At 30.8% G+C, this 18,022-nt stretch overlaps 1 protein-coding gene across 7 annotated transcripts in view; it reads left to right on the top strand.

Annotated features, from left to right (window-relative positions):
- Window positions 1-7,398, top strand: part of LOC129958263 (transmembrane protein 131-like) — a 132,560-nt gene extending 125,162 nt beyond the window's left edge. For all 7 annotated transcript variants that reach the window (XM_056070592.1, XM_056070591.1, XM_056070588.1 and 4 more), the window contains exons 35-36: window positions 1,576-1,743; window positions 6,007-7,398. In XM_056070592.1, coding sequence (XP_055926567.1) covers window positions 1,576-1,743; window positions 6,007-6,228 — 390 coding nt within the window. In that variant the 3' untranslated portion in view covers window positions 6,229-7,398. The remainder of the gene's footprint in view (window positions 1-1,575; window positions 1,744-6,006) is intronic.
- The last annotated feature ends 10,624 nt before the right edge of the window (window positions 7,399-18,022 follow it).

The following is an 18,022-nucleotide window of genomic DNA, read 5'->3' as shown; positions in this document are numbered from 1 at the left end:
GTATTTAAAAAATTAGGGAAAAAATAGACAATTTCATTTTTTGTGTAATTTTTTAATTGTACACATAAGGAAATAAAAATTATTCAGACATATAATTAAATTATATTTTTTCTGATTTAAAAAAAATTTGAACTTAAATTTAAAATTATTGCATTAAAAATCTGTCAGCATTACCTAGTATTGATGAATTAAGTTTTTTGAACTAATATGTAATTGATAACTGATTAATTATGGTTCTTTTGTGTAATTAACATAGACGTTTGTGTTAGGGAATGGTGGAAGTTTCCCCCACCAGTGTCTAGTGAAAATAATTTTGTAAACAACCCATTTTTGTCCAATTTACCGATTATTAATTAGTCTTCAATTTTAGCAGCATGTATTGATTCTATTCAATTTGCGCTTAAATGAAATTTTCAGAATTGCCGTGTATTAATTATTGTCTAAAGGTAATTTTACCAATCTAAATACGAGATGAGATTACATTCAATCTCTAAACAAAGTTATAACCATTTTTATTATTCCCATATCATATTAGAATATTTTAATTAAAATCTGAAAAGTTGTTTTTGTCGAAGATTAAAATTTAAAAAATAATTTGAATTTGTTAAAAAGTAGATATTTTTTTTTTCAATTTTTGTATCTAAACTATAATTTATTATAAAACAGAAAAAAATCTTGTGCTTCGAATATACGTGATTTTATATATCTGTGCTTTTCTTCAGTTAAGATGCTTAAAAAGTACTTAATTTTTGCAATCATTTCTCACTATGCTTCCTATAAATTACCTTTTTCTTTTAACTACTGCCACCATTTGTTGTTTGTATTTGTTTAGGAGACATTATACTGCTGCAAACAACATGATATCTAAAGGATTTATTTTTTAAAAAATGCACATTACAACCTTCAAGAACTTATCTAAACCTCATTATAATTACAGGTAAGCTAACTTTGTTGGCCCACGATATGATAAAGACTCAAAGGCTTTAATTTTAGCTTAGAGAGGAGTAGTACACATCTTTGACTTATCACTCAATCTTCACCAAAAAAATGCTCTTACTGAACTTACATAAGTTTCCTTACAACACATCTCTTTCCTGTAAATCAGGCAGAATTTATTCTTGTAAAAGAGTAAAATATGCTCAATCATTCTGAAATGACTTATCTTCACTTCCTATTTCTTAGTTGTTTAAATTGATGAATTGTTTGATTTGGTATAACTTTATGTACCTCATGTTAATCTTTGTATTAATACTTTTATAATTATTATGTAGTGGATGGAAAAATGTATCAATTGACTTACACATTAGTGAACCAAATGTCCCGCAAATACAAAAGAAAGCTATCATTTCTATGTTTCTTTTTTTATGTTTGAAATTGCCCAAATTAATATTAGAAATTTTGTATCTATTTATTTATAAGTAAGTAATATGTATAAAATAAATTTTTTATTTTCAAATCGTAAGTGTTGATATATATTGAAAATTATATGAAGTATTGAATCTAATAAGTTATAAATTCTCCAAGATGTAACTATATCATTTCATGTTAATAAAATGTGGATGCTGTTTTTTACAGTCGAATGTATCGCCGAACAGTATATGGAGCAATCCTTTAACATCTGTTTGGGAATCAGAGGCTTCAACGTGGACCTCTAACACATGTGATAATGGGAATTGTGTTGATGAAGCATCAATGAATGAAAACTTGCTTATCGATTCTGAGAAAACCGCTTCTGAAAATAAGGTACATAAAATGAACTTTAACTTATACAGTAATGATAATTTTTATTCAGTTGTTTCTTGTTTGTAAAGTTAGATTTACTTTTTTCTTGATGTGCTAAGGCTACTATTTCCAACCTTTATTATTATTATTTCTCTTGTGCTACTTGATTAGTCTTTTTGAGCTCCCCTATCTTTATATCCCCTCAATCATCCGTCCATATGAAAAAGTTTTTATTAATAAGATTTAGGCCTTAAAATAACATGTTAACTTAAAAGTCTAGAAATCTGAATTAATTTGATAAAATTTGTAAATTTTATTTTTGATTTGACATTTTATTACATTTTATAATGGTCAAAATAAATACAAGTAAATAAAAATAAATAGTTAAAAATGAAAACAACATTGAAATAATTTCTCATTAACTCAAAAACTAACGATTATTTTTCATCATAACCAATTATTTAGGTGTAGCGCGATTTCAACGAAATTCTTGGACTTTTTACATTATTAAGCTGTGTTTTATAAACTTAGTTTCCTACGAAAACACTTGTCTCTTGTCTAGAGTTGCATAAAATTCAGTGTTATATAGAGTTATTTATACTTAATATATAGATAAGACAAAAAGGTTCTATCCACAAGTTGAGAGTAGCCTTTAATACTTTCATTCATCTCACAAACTTTGGGAAGCAAAATTCTGTAACTCCTTTTGCTTTTTAATTCACCTTAACCAACACTGTTTTTGCGCATTCCTATTTAATCTGTCATACTCTCCCAAATATGTGTGCAGAATAGATAAGAAACATCTGCGCTCAAATTTCAAAAATTTCTACACTTGTGTATTGTTGATAACAATATGCAGTTTGTAGTGAAGAGAGACTCACGGTGTTGTACAGATAAAAACACCGACTTTTGGGAATCATATTTTATTGAGATTTCTTCTAGATTCCACATCACGACACACAAAACATCAAATTACACACGCATACTTAACATGGAAGAATAAAAATATCACATTGTTTCAAGTTGCCTAGCAAACTATCACAATGATGTCTTACTTACTAACTGAAAGGCATCATGGGAACTATATAAATACTCCGTCTCAAAATGCCATCTAGGGGCAAATGTGGGGAAAAGACTCTAGATATATATATATATACCACTAGTTGTAAATTTAAATATTTTAATTATCAATTAAGCGATTGATATAATTATATTTTTATTCTATATACAAGGATCCGCTTTTTAGGAAATGGAGAAAAAAAAATGGCAATGATCTCAAGATTCTATAATATTCATACTAGTATGTTATAAATTAAAATTCTACTACTTTCTTTTCTAAACGAGGGGTGCTGGAAGTAAAATTATTTATCATTAATGATGTCCCAGAGGAAGAGATATCTACTATTCATAATTGATAGTAGTGAATTGCTTTTTCTTGCGAAATTACTTAACCTTCGTCGTCCGTAACGCGCTACAAGCGTTCGTCTACATTTTGAATCATTTAAACGTTTATAACGCTTTGTAAATTTTTATTTGCTTTTTTTTCTTTTTTTTTCTTTGTTTTAATGCTACTAAAAACAGAAATTTTCACTGACAGGAGAGGACGCTGAAAGGGTTAAAATGATCGCGCAAAAGATTACACAATGAATATGTTCTTAGCTTTCAAAATAAGATTTTGAAATGATTTTAAAAAGGTATATTTTTTATTTGTTAAATTCTACATTAGTTTAGCGGAGAGAAATATTAAAATGTAAGAATATCGTACATAAATTTATTAAAAAAATACATTTACTAAATTTGATTTTATAGCAAATTTATTATCTAGACAGGTATCATTTGTAACTTTAATGGATATACAATGGTTATTGTAAGTTGGATTAGTATTTTTTCAAGAAAATAAAAATGTTTTGCGCATGAATATATATATATATAATATGTAATGATATTTTAAACTCTAATTTCAATTTAATTAATTTTCAAGATTTTATCTTAATTTGTCCCCTAGTAACTTCATTCTAAAAATATTCTCTTATTTCGTGATCCAATTCCACTTTCTCTACTTAATTAATTCAAGATAAGCTTTATAAAATTGCTGACTCGGCTAAACGCCGATACTTTCACACGCTCGGCGTGAAGGGGTAAAAAATGTCCAGTAAGCACATTCGTTCTTAAAAGATCCCTGTGTTTCCCTTACATGTGATTGACATGCGTCAGAAATCCCTATCAGAATCTTATTAATATATTAGCACAATAAAGAAATATTTTCCCTATCAAAATCTAAGGTTATACAAGGCGAGGAATAATTTATTTCGCCCCTTCTTCCCCACTTCGGCTTTTGTCTGCGCTGCGGCGGACATCTTGTCCGCGTCTCTGCTTGTAAATAATTATGCTTTCCCGATGGATATTAAAAAGAATTTAAAATTTTAAAAAGTCTCTTCACTGTCTTTAAACTGCATTCTGCTTCACATAAAATAATGTTACATATATATATATATATAATATAAGGATTTCAGAATTTCAAATTAAAAAGAAAAAACTATATTGCTATTTTAAATTAAATTAGTAACGTATGAGAGTTGAAATTCCATATGGTTTTGTATTTTCAGTGGTAATGCCCGCCTTTTTTATTTTCATATCTTAATTTTCGATTAACCTAATTATGAATTTTAAATAAAGACTAATGTGTGAGAAATAATTAAAACAGAATTCTTTTTCTTTTTGGTTCATTAATAAACGTGTAAAGTTAAGCATTGATCTTTTAAATTTTTCTCCGAAATTTGATGCTGCTCGTGATTTTGGAAAATGACATGTAAAATACAAGACATGAGAAGGATCAGAAGTCATATTAATAATGCATATAATAGTAATATAATTTGATTTGGAATATGATTAAAATTTTTGGACATAACTTTTGAGAAACCAATAATTAAAACATGTTTACATTTGGTCTTAAAAAAAACATGTTACAAACATGGTTTTTTTTTTTTTTTTTTTTTTTTTTTTAGACCAAACAACTAAGGAAATCAATAATCTTGTTCATTTTTATTACTAGGTTAAAAAAATTGTGAAAGATAAAATAAAAAATGCTTTGAATAAAATATTTTGCTTTACATATTTTAAAATATATACCTAGTAAAATATAGTAATACCCACCGAATCTAATACAGTATATTTCCTACTGTCTGAATAATATTCTAGTTGCTATTTTTTTATTATAATATTCTAGCTGCTGTTTTTTTATTGTTTTATTTTTTCTTTTATTAAATAAATGAAAAAATTCTAAATATTTGTGTATTAAAAAAAAGCTTTAGTCCAGATTGAGTTAATCTTAAAAATTTTGTACTAAATTCAAAGATCCTGTAATGTGGTTTAAATAATTATCTATCAGGTATTGATAAGTTAAATGCATCCGGCATATTCCACATATGTTAAACACATAACTCACTTATAACTCTGAGTTTTCCAATTTATGTCTCTCCACGCGAAGAAATATATGTGTTCATGAAAGCTTGTGCATTTCTGAAAAATCCGTACCTTACTTTTCTTGTTACTATTTTTGCCGTGTTTAAAAAAGTCGCAACTTGCTTCTCATACAGATAACTCTGTCTGTATGAGAAGAATTTGTAATGGTAATATAAAATCTATTGCCAAATCAATTCCCAAAATGTTAATACGTTTAGCTAAAAAGGTTTATGATTTTATTCAACGCTTATTAATAAATCATCAAGAGGGAAACACGTTACTTCAGGTGACAATCAATTTAAGAATAATTTGTATCGTAAGGAGCGGTGCTGTTACATGGAAAATGTTTCAGATTGATTTTGCTACTATTAAAGTAGGAACCATTCGATTTGTTATAACAATAAGACGATGGAGGTAACCTTGCACCATAAAGGATTTTTTCCCCCTTGTGTAGAGCGCAGCCAACAATGCAATAATGAATTCTTAAAAATATGCATTTTGTGTTTTTCATTCAATGCGCTCATATCATAGCCTGAAGGAGACTGGCTCTTGTTGAAGCTTAACCGAAGAGTGCGTCAGTTGATTAGTTACTTTATTGTTGCTTTATCTGGCCCGTTGTGCGAGAAACGTGCAGAAGGCGGATGAGTTCATTTCATCGAACTTTTTGTAAACGAATCTCCGTATACAACTGTATTCAAGTTTTGGCTGCCATCAAAAGTCAAAGGGTTAATAAAAATGTGTTTTTAAGAACCGTTTTAATTAAATTTATTTTTAAAAATAAATTATATATAAATACAAAATTTTATTTTTTTTTACTTTTAGGAATCTGCAGTGGGGGAATTCGACCCTTTCCATACACCAAGTGCACTTTGGATGTCTCAATTAAGTGAAATGAAAGAAAATTTTACCGGCTCTTCTGAATCAAGTACATGGTCTTTCAGTTTATTTTCGAATCCTTCTCAAGTTCTGTTCCCAGAAAATTCCCAAGATTCTAGTGAAACTGTAGGAAAAGTTGAAACGAAAACTTCTGAAAATTCTGCTTAAAATGTAAAAGCCATTTATTGTATAGTTACTTTAAAAAAATACTTATGTAATATTCATGTTCTAGCAGTGTTAAATATTAAAAGAAAAATTTTTTTTTTTTTTTTTTTTTGAAAGGAAGCTCATAATTTTTGTTCTGCTGCAGTATAATTGCTGAATTGTTGAAAATTTCTATTGTTCATTTTATTTTTTACAATATGATTTATTTATAAAATGATCTAGTCTACAATGTTATGTTTTTTCTTGTAATTTTAATTGAGTTTGTATCATAAATAGTATTATCGTAAATACTCGTGCCTTCTTACTTTATTTCGTTGTTTCTTTTAATAATCCAGATTTCAAGTGCTTTGAAATTAGCTGTATATGAAACAAAAATTACTTTTTTGTTTGAGATTTTCATCTTGACCAAATTCCAGCTAATACATTTAAAAAAAAACATTATTGGATTTTTAAAAAATGTAATCTTTGTTTTAAATCGTGTTAATGTTTCTCATTACACGATGCTGGATTTTTGTTCAAAGCCATAAACAGTGCAGTGACTTTCTAGTGAATCATACTCAAATTTAATTTTCTGTTCCTTTATGTTTGACTGCTTATTTGGTCATTTAAGATGCTCAATATACCGTAACTTTTATGACAAAATTTGTTGCAACTGTTATAGCACTCTTTAAAGCTTATAATTTGAAAGTGAAAATATTGTGTGTTTTTTTCTATTGTTACCGAAAACTTATTGTCGAAATTTTTTTACTCTTTTTCAACCATTTATATTTATAGGGTGAAGACTAATTTGTTATTTTTTTTCTGTGAAATATATTATCACTGCTTAGTTACAAATAATCAGATTTCATGTCACGAATTAAAATTCTAATTCTTTTCTTAGAGTTCGTTTTTTTTAACTCAGGTGGCCAACTTGCGCATCACTTTTGAAAAGTGTTGCTTTGAATGATTTTAAGCTGTAAAAAAATTATTTATTTATTTATCAGCAATTAAGAATCAGACTTAGTTAAGTTTTTATCATTAAAATATATTTACCAACTTGCCTTCTCAAACTATGCAATAAATATATTTTAATAGCTTATAATTTAAGAGTCAAGATATTATTTTTCTTATTAGTCCGAGAAACTTACCTCGAAATTTTTTTACTCTGTTTCAACCATATATATATATATATAAAATATCTATCTATCTATATATATAGGGTGAAGAATAATTTTTATTTTTTTGTGAAATGAATTATCACTGTATAGTAACCGATGTTCGGATTTCATATCATAAATTGAAGTTCTGATTTTTTCTCATGTTTTATTCAGATTGATTTGAATTATTGTAATCTGTAAAAAATATTCCTTATTTATTTTTCAGCAGTTAAGTTTTTGATTATTAAAATATATTTACCTGACTTGCCTTCTCAAACTATGCAAACTTAACTTCTATGCAAATGTGACTTCTATGCAAATTTGACTCCTATGCATTTCATAGCTATAATGAATTTGACTCTAATAAAGATTTTAAATAAATTCTTATGTGTCATTTTTTTAGCGAGTATTTCTAAATTTCACATAATTCAAAGCGATAAAATACTTTAATTAAGTTAAAATTGTTTATGTCTGGAATTTAAATGTCAGAATTCATCGCAGTTGTAAATTAATATTTCCGAGAAAGATACTTTTCGTTTTGTACTAGTGCTTTAAGCAATTTAATTACTGACCATAGAAGACTAATGGTGTAACCTGATTACTAAAGTTTGATATATGATAATTTACACTTATTATTTTATAATCCTTCTTTCAAGCTGAATTATATATTCCTTTTGGTGTATTGTTTTTTAATAGTATTTAGTTACTTGAGAGGCAAAGATGCAGCCGAGATAAGCCGTAAGAAGTTCAGGGCCCAATTGGAAATAATTTTCAGTGAATTGATCAAAACTTATTGTGATTAAGTGGGCACATGCGTATTCCTTAACACATTTAAAAAAATTTAAGCGAATAATTAACCAGATTTTAAATGCTATGCATCATTTATTTGAATTAATAGTTGATGACAAATGCATTAAATTCTGGTCTAATTGACAAAAATACACTGTTGGAAAATCGAACAGTGCAAAAAGTGACGTAAACTTTTGGGGACAATGAGTTTACTATAGTACTCTACAGCTAAAACTGCAAGTCATAGAAGATTAGGAATATTTACCACCAATATTTTTTGTATATTTATAATGTAATATTGTTATGCATATTTCCTGAGATGGAAAAAAATTTACCCATAATATTTAATGTTGAGATCAGAAAGTAAAATTCGCGAGGCCAATTTTATCCTCCAAGAAATATAAGCTAAGTATTTGAAATAATAGATAAAAGAAAGCATATCCTTCAGGTTATTTTTTAAATTGCAATAAATCTCTTATTTTAGCTGTCTTCTTTATTTGGTCAAATTCTCTAGATTTTTTTTAAAAATCTTTTAACTATTGGTAACTTTTACATAGATTTCCTCCATTGACCGTAATAGAGAGAAATTAAAATAATTATTATGGATCAAAAGAAAAAGGTCTAGCCGAATGTTATGATATTCTATGAGATATAATTAGAGCCAGTTTCCTTTAAATTGTGCAAATTTCAAGACTCTGCTATGTTTGTGTTATCGGCTATTTAATTTTGTGTCGCTAAAAAACGAAATTACTGTTGTGGGCCACATTGATTGAAAGACGAAAGTAACGCTTAATTGATGACACTGAATAAATAGTTCTACGCTGAAGAAACAGAAAAACTGATGCATATACCTAACATCGTGTAGATACCCGTAATTAATATCGAGCGCGCATGAATGCCGCAAAATAACATGCCATGGACTCGACTAATGTTTGAAGGTATACTGGAAGTAATTCACATCAGAATTCTGCATGGCATTTCACAAATCTAGAGAAGTGCGATGTGATGGAGATATCTTCTGAACAGCACATTGAAAGGCATCACAGATATAATTCAATAATATTCATGTCTGTGAATTTAAGTGACTAATGAAAGTGTATAACGTCAAAAGAGTGTTCCTGGAACCACTCGATAACAATTCTCGTTTCGTGGGGTGTCGCATTATCCTGCTGGAATTGTCGGAATGCATAGACATGAATAGGTGTTGGTTAAGGGGCAGGATGCTTAGGTACCTGTTACTTGTCAGAGTCATCTCTTGACATATCAGGGGTTCCATATCACGTTAACTGCTCACGCCCCATACCATTCCAGAGGCTCTGCCATATTGAACAGACATGTTACCCGTTGACATGTTAAGTCCTTACTTTCATGAGGTTGTCTAGATACCTATGAAATAACATCTCCATCCGCCCGTTACAATTGGAAACGAGGTTAGTCAGACAAGGCAACGTGTTTCGATTTATCAACAGTCCACTAGCGGTTTTGGCGGTCCCAGACAAGACAGAAAGCTTTGTGTCGTGCAGTCAGAATGGTATACGAGTGGACTGTCTGCTCCAAAAACTTATATCAATAATGTTCCATTAAATAACTGAACATTATTGATATAGGTTATTATATTGTTGCTAACACTTGTTGGTGCCCCAGCATTGAAATCCGCGGTAATTTGTATGAGTGTAGCACTATCTCTTTTAAGGATTCTCGACAGCCGTCGATGTCCCGTTCTTTCAAGGTCATTTTTCCGGGTGCACCGATATCGGTGATTTGATGTTTTAGCAGATATTCGGTATTCATGGTACACTCGTGAAATGTCATATTCGAAAAAATTCAAATTTCGGCACTATCTCTAAGATGCTTTGTCGCATCTGTAATATGTTTAAATACCTCTCAAAATCACTTAAATCTTGAGAATCTTCCATTATAGTTGCAAGAACCGATCTAGCAACTTGCATATTGCCTTATATAGATGCTGTTGACCACATTATGTTACGCTGGTTGTTTGCATAGCTCCTTTATTTGCTTGTTCACACCTGTACCAGCAGGCGTTCGTAGGCAAAACCATCCTCTTTCTGGCTCTTCAATATATTAAAATCCATGTTGATATTAAATGAGTAATATATTTATTGAAAGACTCTTTTGGTAGATTACTGCTCAAAAATAGTCTTGCCAAGTTCAAAGAATGCTGTGAACAATAAACGATGTTTAATCAAAGCATGATAAGCCTATTTTGTTCTCTTAAAAGATCTAGATTTAGATATTTGAAATGGGGATCAGAGATTTTTTTTTTTTTTTTTTTATTTTTATTTTTTCCAAAAATTTATGTGTGTAAAAATCGAATATTCTCAATAGATTTCAATCTTTGAAAAGTACCAAATTATTGTTCCCTTTTTAACAATGGAGATTTAATCGACAGAATTGTGTTTCTGTAGCATAATACAGTTTATACTTTTTCAAAAAGCTTGTTTTAGTAACTGTAAAAAAGACTTATATATATGAAGCCCTTTTACATTTTATTGGAACTTCTTAGTTTTTGTATGCTGGTCTTGGAAGGCAACTTAAGTGCTTTTTTAATATGAGCATCAATTACATTTTATTAGTTTTTATTTTTCCCCCAGGTCGCATGACCTTTATCCCCATCTTTGTTATGTTATTGCTTTGTGTGAAGAAAGAGTATTGGCACTCTGGTATTGGAAGCAATTGATACAGTCGGCTAAAGGTTAGCACTGGTTACTGTAACTATGGCTGGGGGGCACTAGCATTTCGATTAAAGAATATTCATCTAGCTGTCAAATATTACGATTTGTAAGAGATGCATATTTTTTTTTTCCATTATAAAATACTATTGCAGTGAGTATGCCCTGTAGTATTGATATAATATTTTCTCTTTAAATTTGGGTGAATGTATGTATTTTATGATGCGTTTCATTTTCTCTGATAAAATTATGTACTTCTATATTAATTAGATATTTTTTCTACTTGATTATTAAGTTATCAATTCACCACATTGTTAACTAAAAATTAAAAAAATTAGTTACAGTGTGGTGAATTGATTACTTAATAATTAATTATAAAATGTATCGGTTACTTAATAATTAATTATAAAATGTAGGGTTATTTTGGGATAGACCTCATAATTTTGAACTGTGGTCAAATGACGAGAATCACAATTGAGCTTCCCCCCCCCTTTCAAAACTTCCACACCACACTAGTGGGAGGGCGTTTGGCCCCGGCGGATTTAATGCACCAGACCCGCTTACACGACGGTTCTTAAGTGGAATCGAGTCTCGAACTTGAAACCCTCTGTTTCCGAAGCCGAGACCTTCCCACTAGGCCTTTGAATTCGTTGAATTTTGCGTGATCCTACAGAAAACTGTTCAGAGTCCTCGTGATGTATGGAGGGGAGAGCCGGGTACGTGTGTTTTGGAATCAAATTTCAGCATTGGGATATTATATTAATTTTTGCCTTTCATTTTATCCAATCAGGAAGCACCAGAAATGAAGGGAAGCAACAAGCTCGCAATTTAAGCAAAGAAAAAAAAAACTGTTAACGTTTTATAGCTGTTTCATTTTCGAGATCTTTTTAAAATTTCTTTGTTTTTGTGAGTTAATCGATTTCAGTTTTGTTAGTTTTTTTTGTTCTCTTACGTCAAGATGTCGGCTGAGTAAAAATTTTGCACCCTGCAAAATGAAATTTGGTATTGCAAAACAATATAAAAAAGGTTAATGTCAGGGTAAAAGTATTACGCATTATTTGTAATGACTTTATTTATTATGGAAAAAATAACTGACCGCCTAAAAACAAAGCGTAAAGAGAAGGTGTTTAAAAAAAGGGGGACTATTCTTTATCAGCTTTTTTCAAGTCGATTGTTATCTTTGGAAGCAGAAGCAACAAATCTTATTTCTGTGCCAATTTATGTCCCTTTCTGTGATGCTTAGTCCATACTTTTCTTTGTTATTGTAAAACACGTTTTCTATGGCTCTCATTCTGATGAGTGTGAACAAGTTCAGTGCTGAAGATTAAAAAAAAAGTTAAAATCGTTTGTCATTGAGTAAAAAGTTTGCATGCTTCAAAATGAAATTTGGTATTGCAAAACAATTTTGCACACTCTTTCAAAAATTTACCAACTATAAAACTAATATTAAATTTAGATGGAGCTACAAACAATAATAATATGGGAGTGCAGTATTGGCAAGTTATTTTTATTTTCTGTAAATTTTCTGCAAATAAAGTTGTGATGGAACATTTGCTTTCTTTAAATGTTGTTAAGTTTGGAAATGATTTTGAAAGTAACGAAATTCTCTGGGAAAATCGTATGTCTATTTTAATGGATTCTAGCAGAGTTCTGAAGGGAGCAAAGAGTGGCGTTGAAAGAAAAATTTGAAAGGAAAAGAATAATGATGTTGATTCTCATTTTTTGAATATTGATGGTGATTCATGTGATCTTATCTACATTGCCAGCGAATATTTTATTTGTCTTTTGACTGTTGGTTGTTTTGACATCCCTGAAATTGATAGTGAGTGTCTACTTTAATTTATGATGCCGGGAAAGTAACATATCTTATTCATATCTTTCTAATTCCTTTGGTGGCATTTCTCTTTTAAGAATAATAAGAAATTTGGACTAATATACCATTTGAGAAAAGTTCCTAAACTGATGCAGACTAAAAGAGCTGTTCTTAGTATAAAATATATTCGACCCTTTTGACTTGTTATGCCCTGAATCTTAGATTCTCAAGTTTGTGTTGCAGGAAGCTTGGAAAAGCAAAGTTTCTTGGGAATTTCCTACATCTTGTAATTTGTAAAAGAAGTTTTTTGATGGATGCAAAGAAACAATTAGCTTTGGTTAAATATATATCCCTGCAATGACTGCAAATTCAGAGTTACATGTTTTCGCTGATGCTAGTAAAACTAAATATGGAGTCTGTGTATTTGTAAGAACTGCAGATCTCCTTGACGTTAAGGTGTAGGCTAAAGCGAGAATTGCTCTAATAGAAGATATGTCTATACTAAAGTGGGAGATCGACTTGCTGCATAGGATCGAGACTAATTCATTGGATCAAACTAGCATATGAATTTCCTGCTATATAGATTTTTTGGAGTGATTCAGTTATCATTTTTTGGTAAATCAGTGTATGAAGAATAGTATGTTTTTGTGTCCAACCGTATTAAAGAGAATTGTAAATTAGCATTCACAGGGCAATAGAGATATGTCCTAAGAGATAAAAATCCCGCAGATCTTGTGTCTCGAAGGTGCAGTCTAAAACAATTGTGTATATCAAAATGGTGTCAGCAGAGCCGTGGCATCCTTACACACTGTGAAGGAAAAGGAAGTAAGGAGTGAAAACACGAATCTTGATATGAATAATTGTACAGACAAAAAAAAAAAAAAAAAATATTTCCACGGTATCTAATTTACAGTCGTGTTCACGTACAATGATGCATAATATCACTTTCGAATAACTTCATTTATTAAAAATTGGTACAATTTATAGAGTATTGCTCCATTATAGACGATCAACCCTTTAAAAGGTAATGAGACAGCGGTGGTACAGAAAGCTAGAAGAAAAAAAAAAAGATTAGAAAGCTAGCTTCTCTTTTGGTCATTGAAGACTCTGTGTACGGATTTATTTAAATAGTAAAGGAATGAATACAGATGTTAGATTATATATTGAGCGAATTGAAATATATTCGAATTATAAACAATATTTTCATAATTCAGATGACTAGATAAAAAAATGAATTATCGATGAATTTGGTTAAAAAATTTTCCAGTTACCGAAGTGTCACTGTAAATAGAATTCTTTTTACAATTCATACGAACTGTAAAATACTTAGGCAATTATAATCTGAGGAAGATTTTTTTTAAATGTAATCGGTGCTGACATTAAAAAAGCATTTAAGTTGCCTTCCAAAACTGGCATTAGAGTTGGATTTGGGTTAGCCATACATGACCATACTGCTCCAAACGTACGGAGAAAGACTGGCAAGATGACGTCCAAGACTGGCATCCAAAACATTAGCAACACTTCTTACAGAAAGTGCGAACTTCTGTTTATTCTAGGTTAAACATTTTCATTGCTTTCGTAACTTGTATTGAATTTGGATACGTTACTAGGGGGGAAATGTCGCAAGGAATCCGAATCAATCGGGGGGGGGGGAGAGAAAAACAAAGAGAGAGAGAGAGAGAAAGTGAAAGCTCAATTCTCTAATATTATTTACAGGGGGGGGGGGAATAAATGCTTCGCTTTATTTATTTCTTCTTGTTTAGTAATAATTCACTGATAAAATCTTAATTATTCACTATAAGCAATATTTATTAACTAAAACATAAATGCTTTACTATTATCAAACATAAATATGATATACAATCTAAAACTTCTGTATGCAAAAAGCATCAAGCATAACAAATTTCCAAATGTATTTTTGGTAAATGTTATTCGAAATCTCGAACAGGGCCGTAACGAAGGGGAGGTGTAAGTGGTCTCCGTCAGTGGTGCAGATAGAGGGAAGGATTGGGAAAATGTACAGTTGAGGGGGGGGGAAGGAGCCACACGGCTTTATTCTGGCATTGTTCATCGGAATCAATGTAGTCTTAAAGATCTTTGAATTAAAAATTTCGTAAAGGGGCTTCTATATACTGAAATAAGAGCAAACTTCAAGATTTCAAATGGCAACACCCATTTTTCTCATCGCATTTTAAAACTAAATAAAAAGTTATTCTCGGAAACAAAGTTCCATTAATTTAAGCTTTTTCGTTTCGAAATTATGAGGCAACAAAATTTTGACTTTTTGATTTTAAAATTAAATTTTGAATTTTTATTCATATCTTAAAAACTTATAAAGTTATTGACCTTATAGTTAACTTAAAACTTATAGTTAAAGCTAGCTGGTATAAGTGGAGATAGCATTACTCCTCTAGGTTTTTTTTATTGTGATGTATTAATTGATGAATATGTAATAGCAACTAATGTGTATGTGTTAGAAATAATGCCGAACGAAATAATCATCGGCATGGACGTATTAAATAACCTAAGCTTTTCATTCCAAGAAAATCAAATTATCATTCATGAAAAAAGAGCCCAAATATATTACACCCGGCTGGTGAGAAACGAGGTCAAGGTCGTATCACCACGTTCCTCGGAGCTGAAAAGAGACAGACAGACACCTATTTTTGCTGAGACTTGCAATAAAATAAATACACATCTTCTCCCATACTTCATTCATTTAGCGGATTCGATAAACTATGATGAAATCGACATGAGTCATGTAAAAAAAACCTTGAGACAGGAAATAAATCGTCTTTTAAATAAGTATTCGCCAAACAAAACAAAAAGTACGGAGTTGCAAATGAAAATAATATTGAGCGATGATATTCCGATTAGTCATAACCCTCGAAGGCTGCCTTTTAAAGAACAAAAATTCGTTGAAACCCAGATTGATAGATGGTTACAGGAAGGGATAATAAAACCCAGTTGTTCAAATTATTCTTCACCTTTGGTTTTATGCAAGAAGGATGACAGTTATAGGTTATATGCATTTATTGTCGTAAGTTAAATAAAAAGATGATTAAAGATCGGTACCCTTTACCCCTCATAGAAGATTTGCTCGACAAACTTGAGCAATCAAAAATATTTACTACTTTGGACTTGAAAAACGAATTTTTTCATGTAGACGTAGAGAAAGATAGCACAAAATTTACGTCTTTTGTAATACATCATGGCCAGTGGGAATTTCTTCAAGTACCATTTGGACTTTCCAATAGTCCGAGTGTATTTCAGCGTTACATTAATGTGATATTCAGGAATTTGATGCTAGACGGAACTGTACTGATTTATACGGACGACATTATTATACCATCCAAAACCGAGGAAGAAGGGCTAGAAAAATTACAACGTGTTCTACAGGTTGCATCAGAGTACGGTTTGGAGTTTAATTTTAAGAAGGGTCAGTTTTTAAAACCACAAATAGAATTTTTAGGCTATAGAATCCAAAACGGAACTATACAGCCCTCTGTATCTAAAACGGTAGCTGCATGAAAATTTCCGCAACCACAAACTGTTAAACAAGTACAAAGCTTTTTAGGCCGTACTAGTTATTTCCGGAAATTTATACCCCACTATTCAAAAATCGCAAAACCGCTTAGTGATCTACTTAGAAAAGACATTGCATTTAAGTTTGAATCTGAACAAAAGGAAGCTTTTCAAAAACTTAAAGATATTTTAACGCAGGAGACAATTTTGCATTTCTATCAACAGGGGTCAGTTTTAGAACTCCATACAGATGCTAGCAGTCAGGGATTCGGAGCAGTGCTGTTGCAACAAGGAACCGACAATAAGTTTTATCCTATTCATTATTTTAGTCGAAAAACATCTCCACAACAAGAAAAATATAGTAGCTATGAATTAGAAGTTTTGGCTGTAATCGAAGCGTTGAAAAAATTTAGAAATTATTTACTGGGTTCTAAGTTTAAAATTGTGACTGATTGTTCCGCTTTTCAACAAACTATGAGTAAAAGAGATCTTAGACCAAAAGTTGCGAGATGGGCTTAACAGTTAGAGGAATTTGATTACCAAATTGTTCACAGATCAGGAAAACAAATGGCACGCGTAGATTCTCCTAGTCGAAACGCAGTACTTGTTGTTACACGTTCATATAGTGAAGTGACCACTAAAAAATCAGGACGAATTCCTTTAGAAATTAAAAGCTTTGATAGATAAGCAAGAAGACGGTGAACACATTGTGAGAAATGGAGTTTTATACAAATACGATAATGGTAGAGAATTGCTCATAGTCCCAGAAACATTACAAAGAGAAATTATTCGAGAAATTCACAATAAAGGACATTACGCTGTGGCTAAGACGGAAGAAATTTTAAAGCAAGAATTTTACATACCAAAGTTGAGGTCAAAAATAGAAAGTGTGGTTGCCAATTGCGTGCAGTGTATTCTTTGTAATAAGAAACGTGGGAGAGGTGAAGGTTTCCTTAACCCCATCCCAAAAGAAAATTTGTCTTTAAGTACATATCACATAGATTTCATTGCCCTATGCCTTCTACAAATAAGAACTATCAGCATATTTTTTCAATAGTCGACGCTTTTACAAAATTTGTCTGATTTTATCCGGTTAAATCAACATCTACTCAGGATGCAATAACTAAACTTAAGCTTCAACAATCTACTTTTGGAAATCCGACGAGAATAATAACAGACAGAGGTTCAGCTTTTACCTCAAAAGAATTTGAAACATACTGTCAGGATGAAAATATTGAACATTTCAAAATTAGCACTGGAATTCCTCGCGGAAATGGGCAAATTGAAATAATGCATAAGATTTTAATACCTATTTTATCAAAACTCTCGATAACAGACCCTACCAAATGGTATAAACATGTTGCATCAGTGCAGAAAATAATCAATAGTACTGTTTCGAGGAGTACAAAGTTTACCCCGTTTGAGCTTTTAACTGGAGTGAAATTAAAAGATACAACTGATTTACATTTAAAGGAAATATTGGAAGAAGAATACACAAAAGCAATGATGGAAGATCGAAATAATATGAGAGAAGAAGCACGGGAAAACATTTTGAAGATGCAAGAAGAGAATCGCAAAAGTTTCAACAAACGAAGAAAAGTGGCGCGCATCTACAAACTTGGTGAATTAGTGGCCATACAACGGACGCAGTTTGGAACTGGACTCAAACTAAGACCAAAGTTTCATGGACCGTATCGGATTGTCAAGGTTAAACCTAAGGATCGCTATGACGTGGAAAAAGTTGGATGTCATGACGGACCAAATACAACTTCCACAGCAGGTGATTTCATGAAAGCATGGTCTTCAGACTAAAAGAGAAAAAAAAATTTTTATTGATTTATCCA

This window comes from Argiope bruennichi, chromosome X1, assembly GCF_947563725.1.
Source record: "Argiope bruennichi chromosome X1, qqArgBrue1.1, whole genome shotgun sequence".
Taxonomy (NCBI): Eukaryota; Metazoa; Arthropoda; class Arachnida; order Araneae; family Araneidae; genus Argiope; species Argiope bruennichi.
The sequence above is the reverse complement of the archived record's forward strand: the minus strand, read 5'-3'. Positions and strand labels throughout refer to the sequence as shown.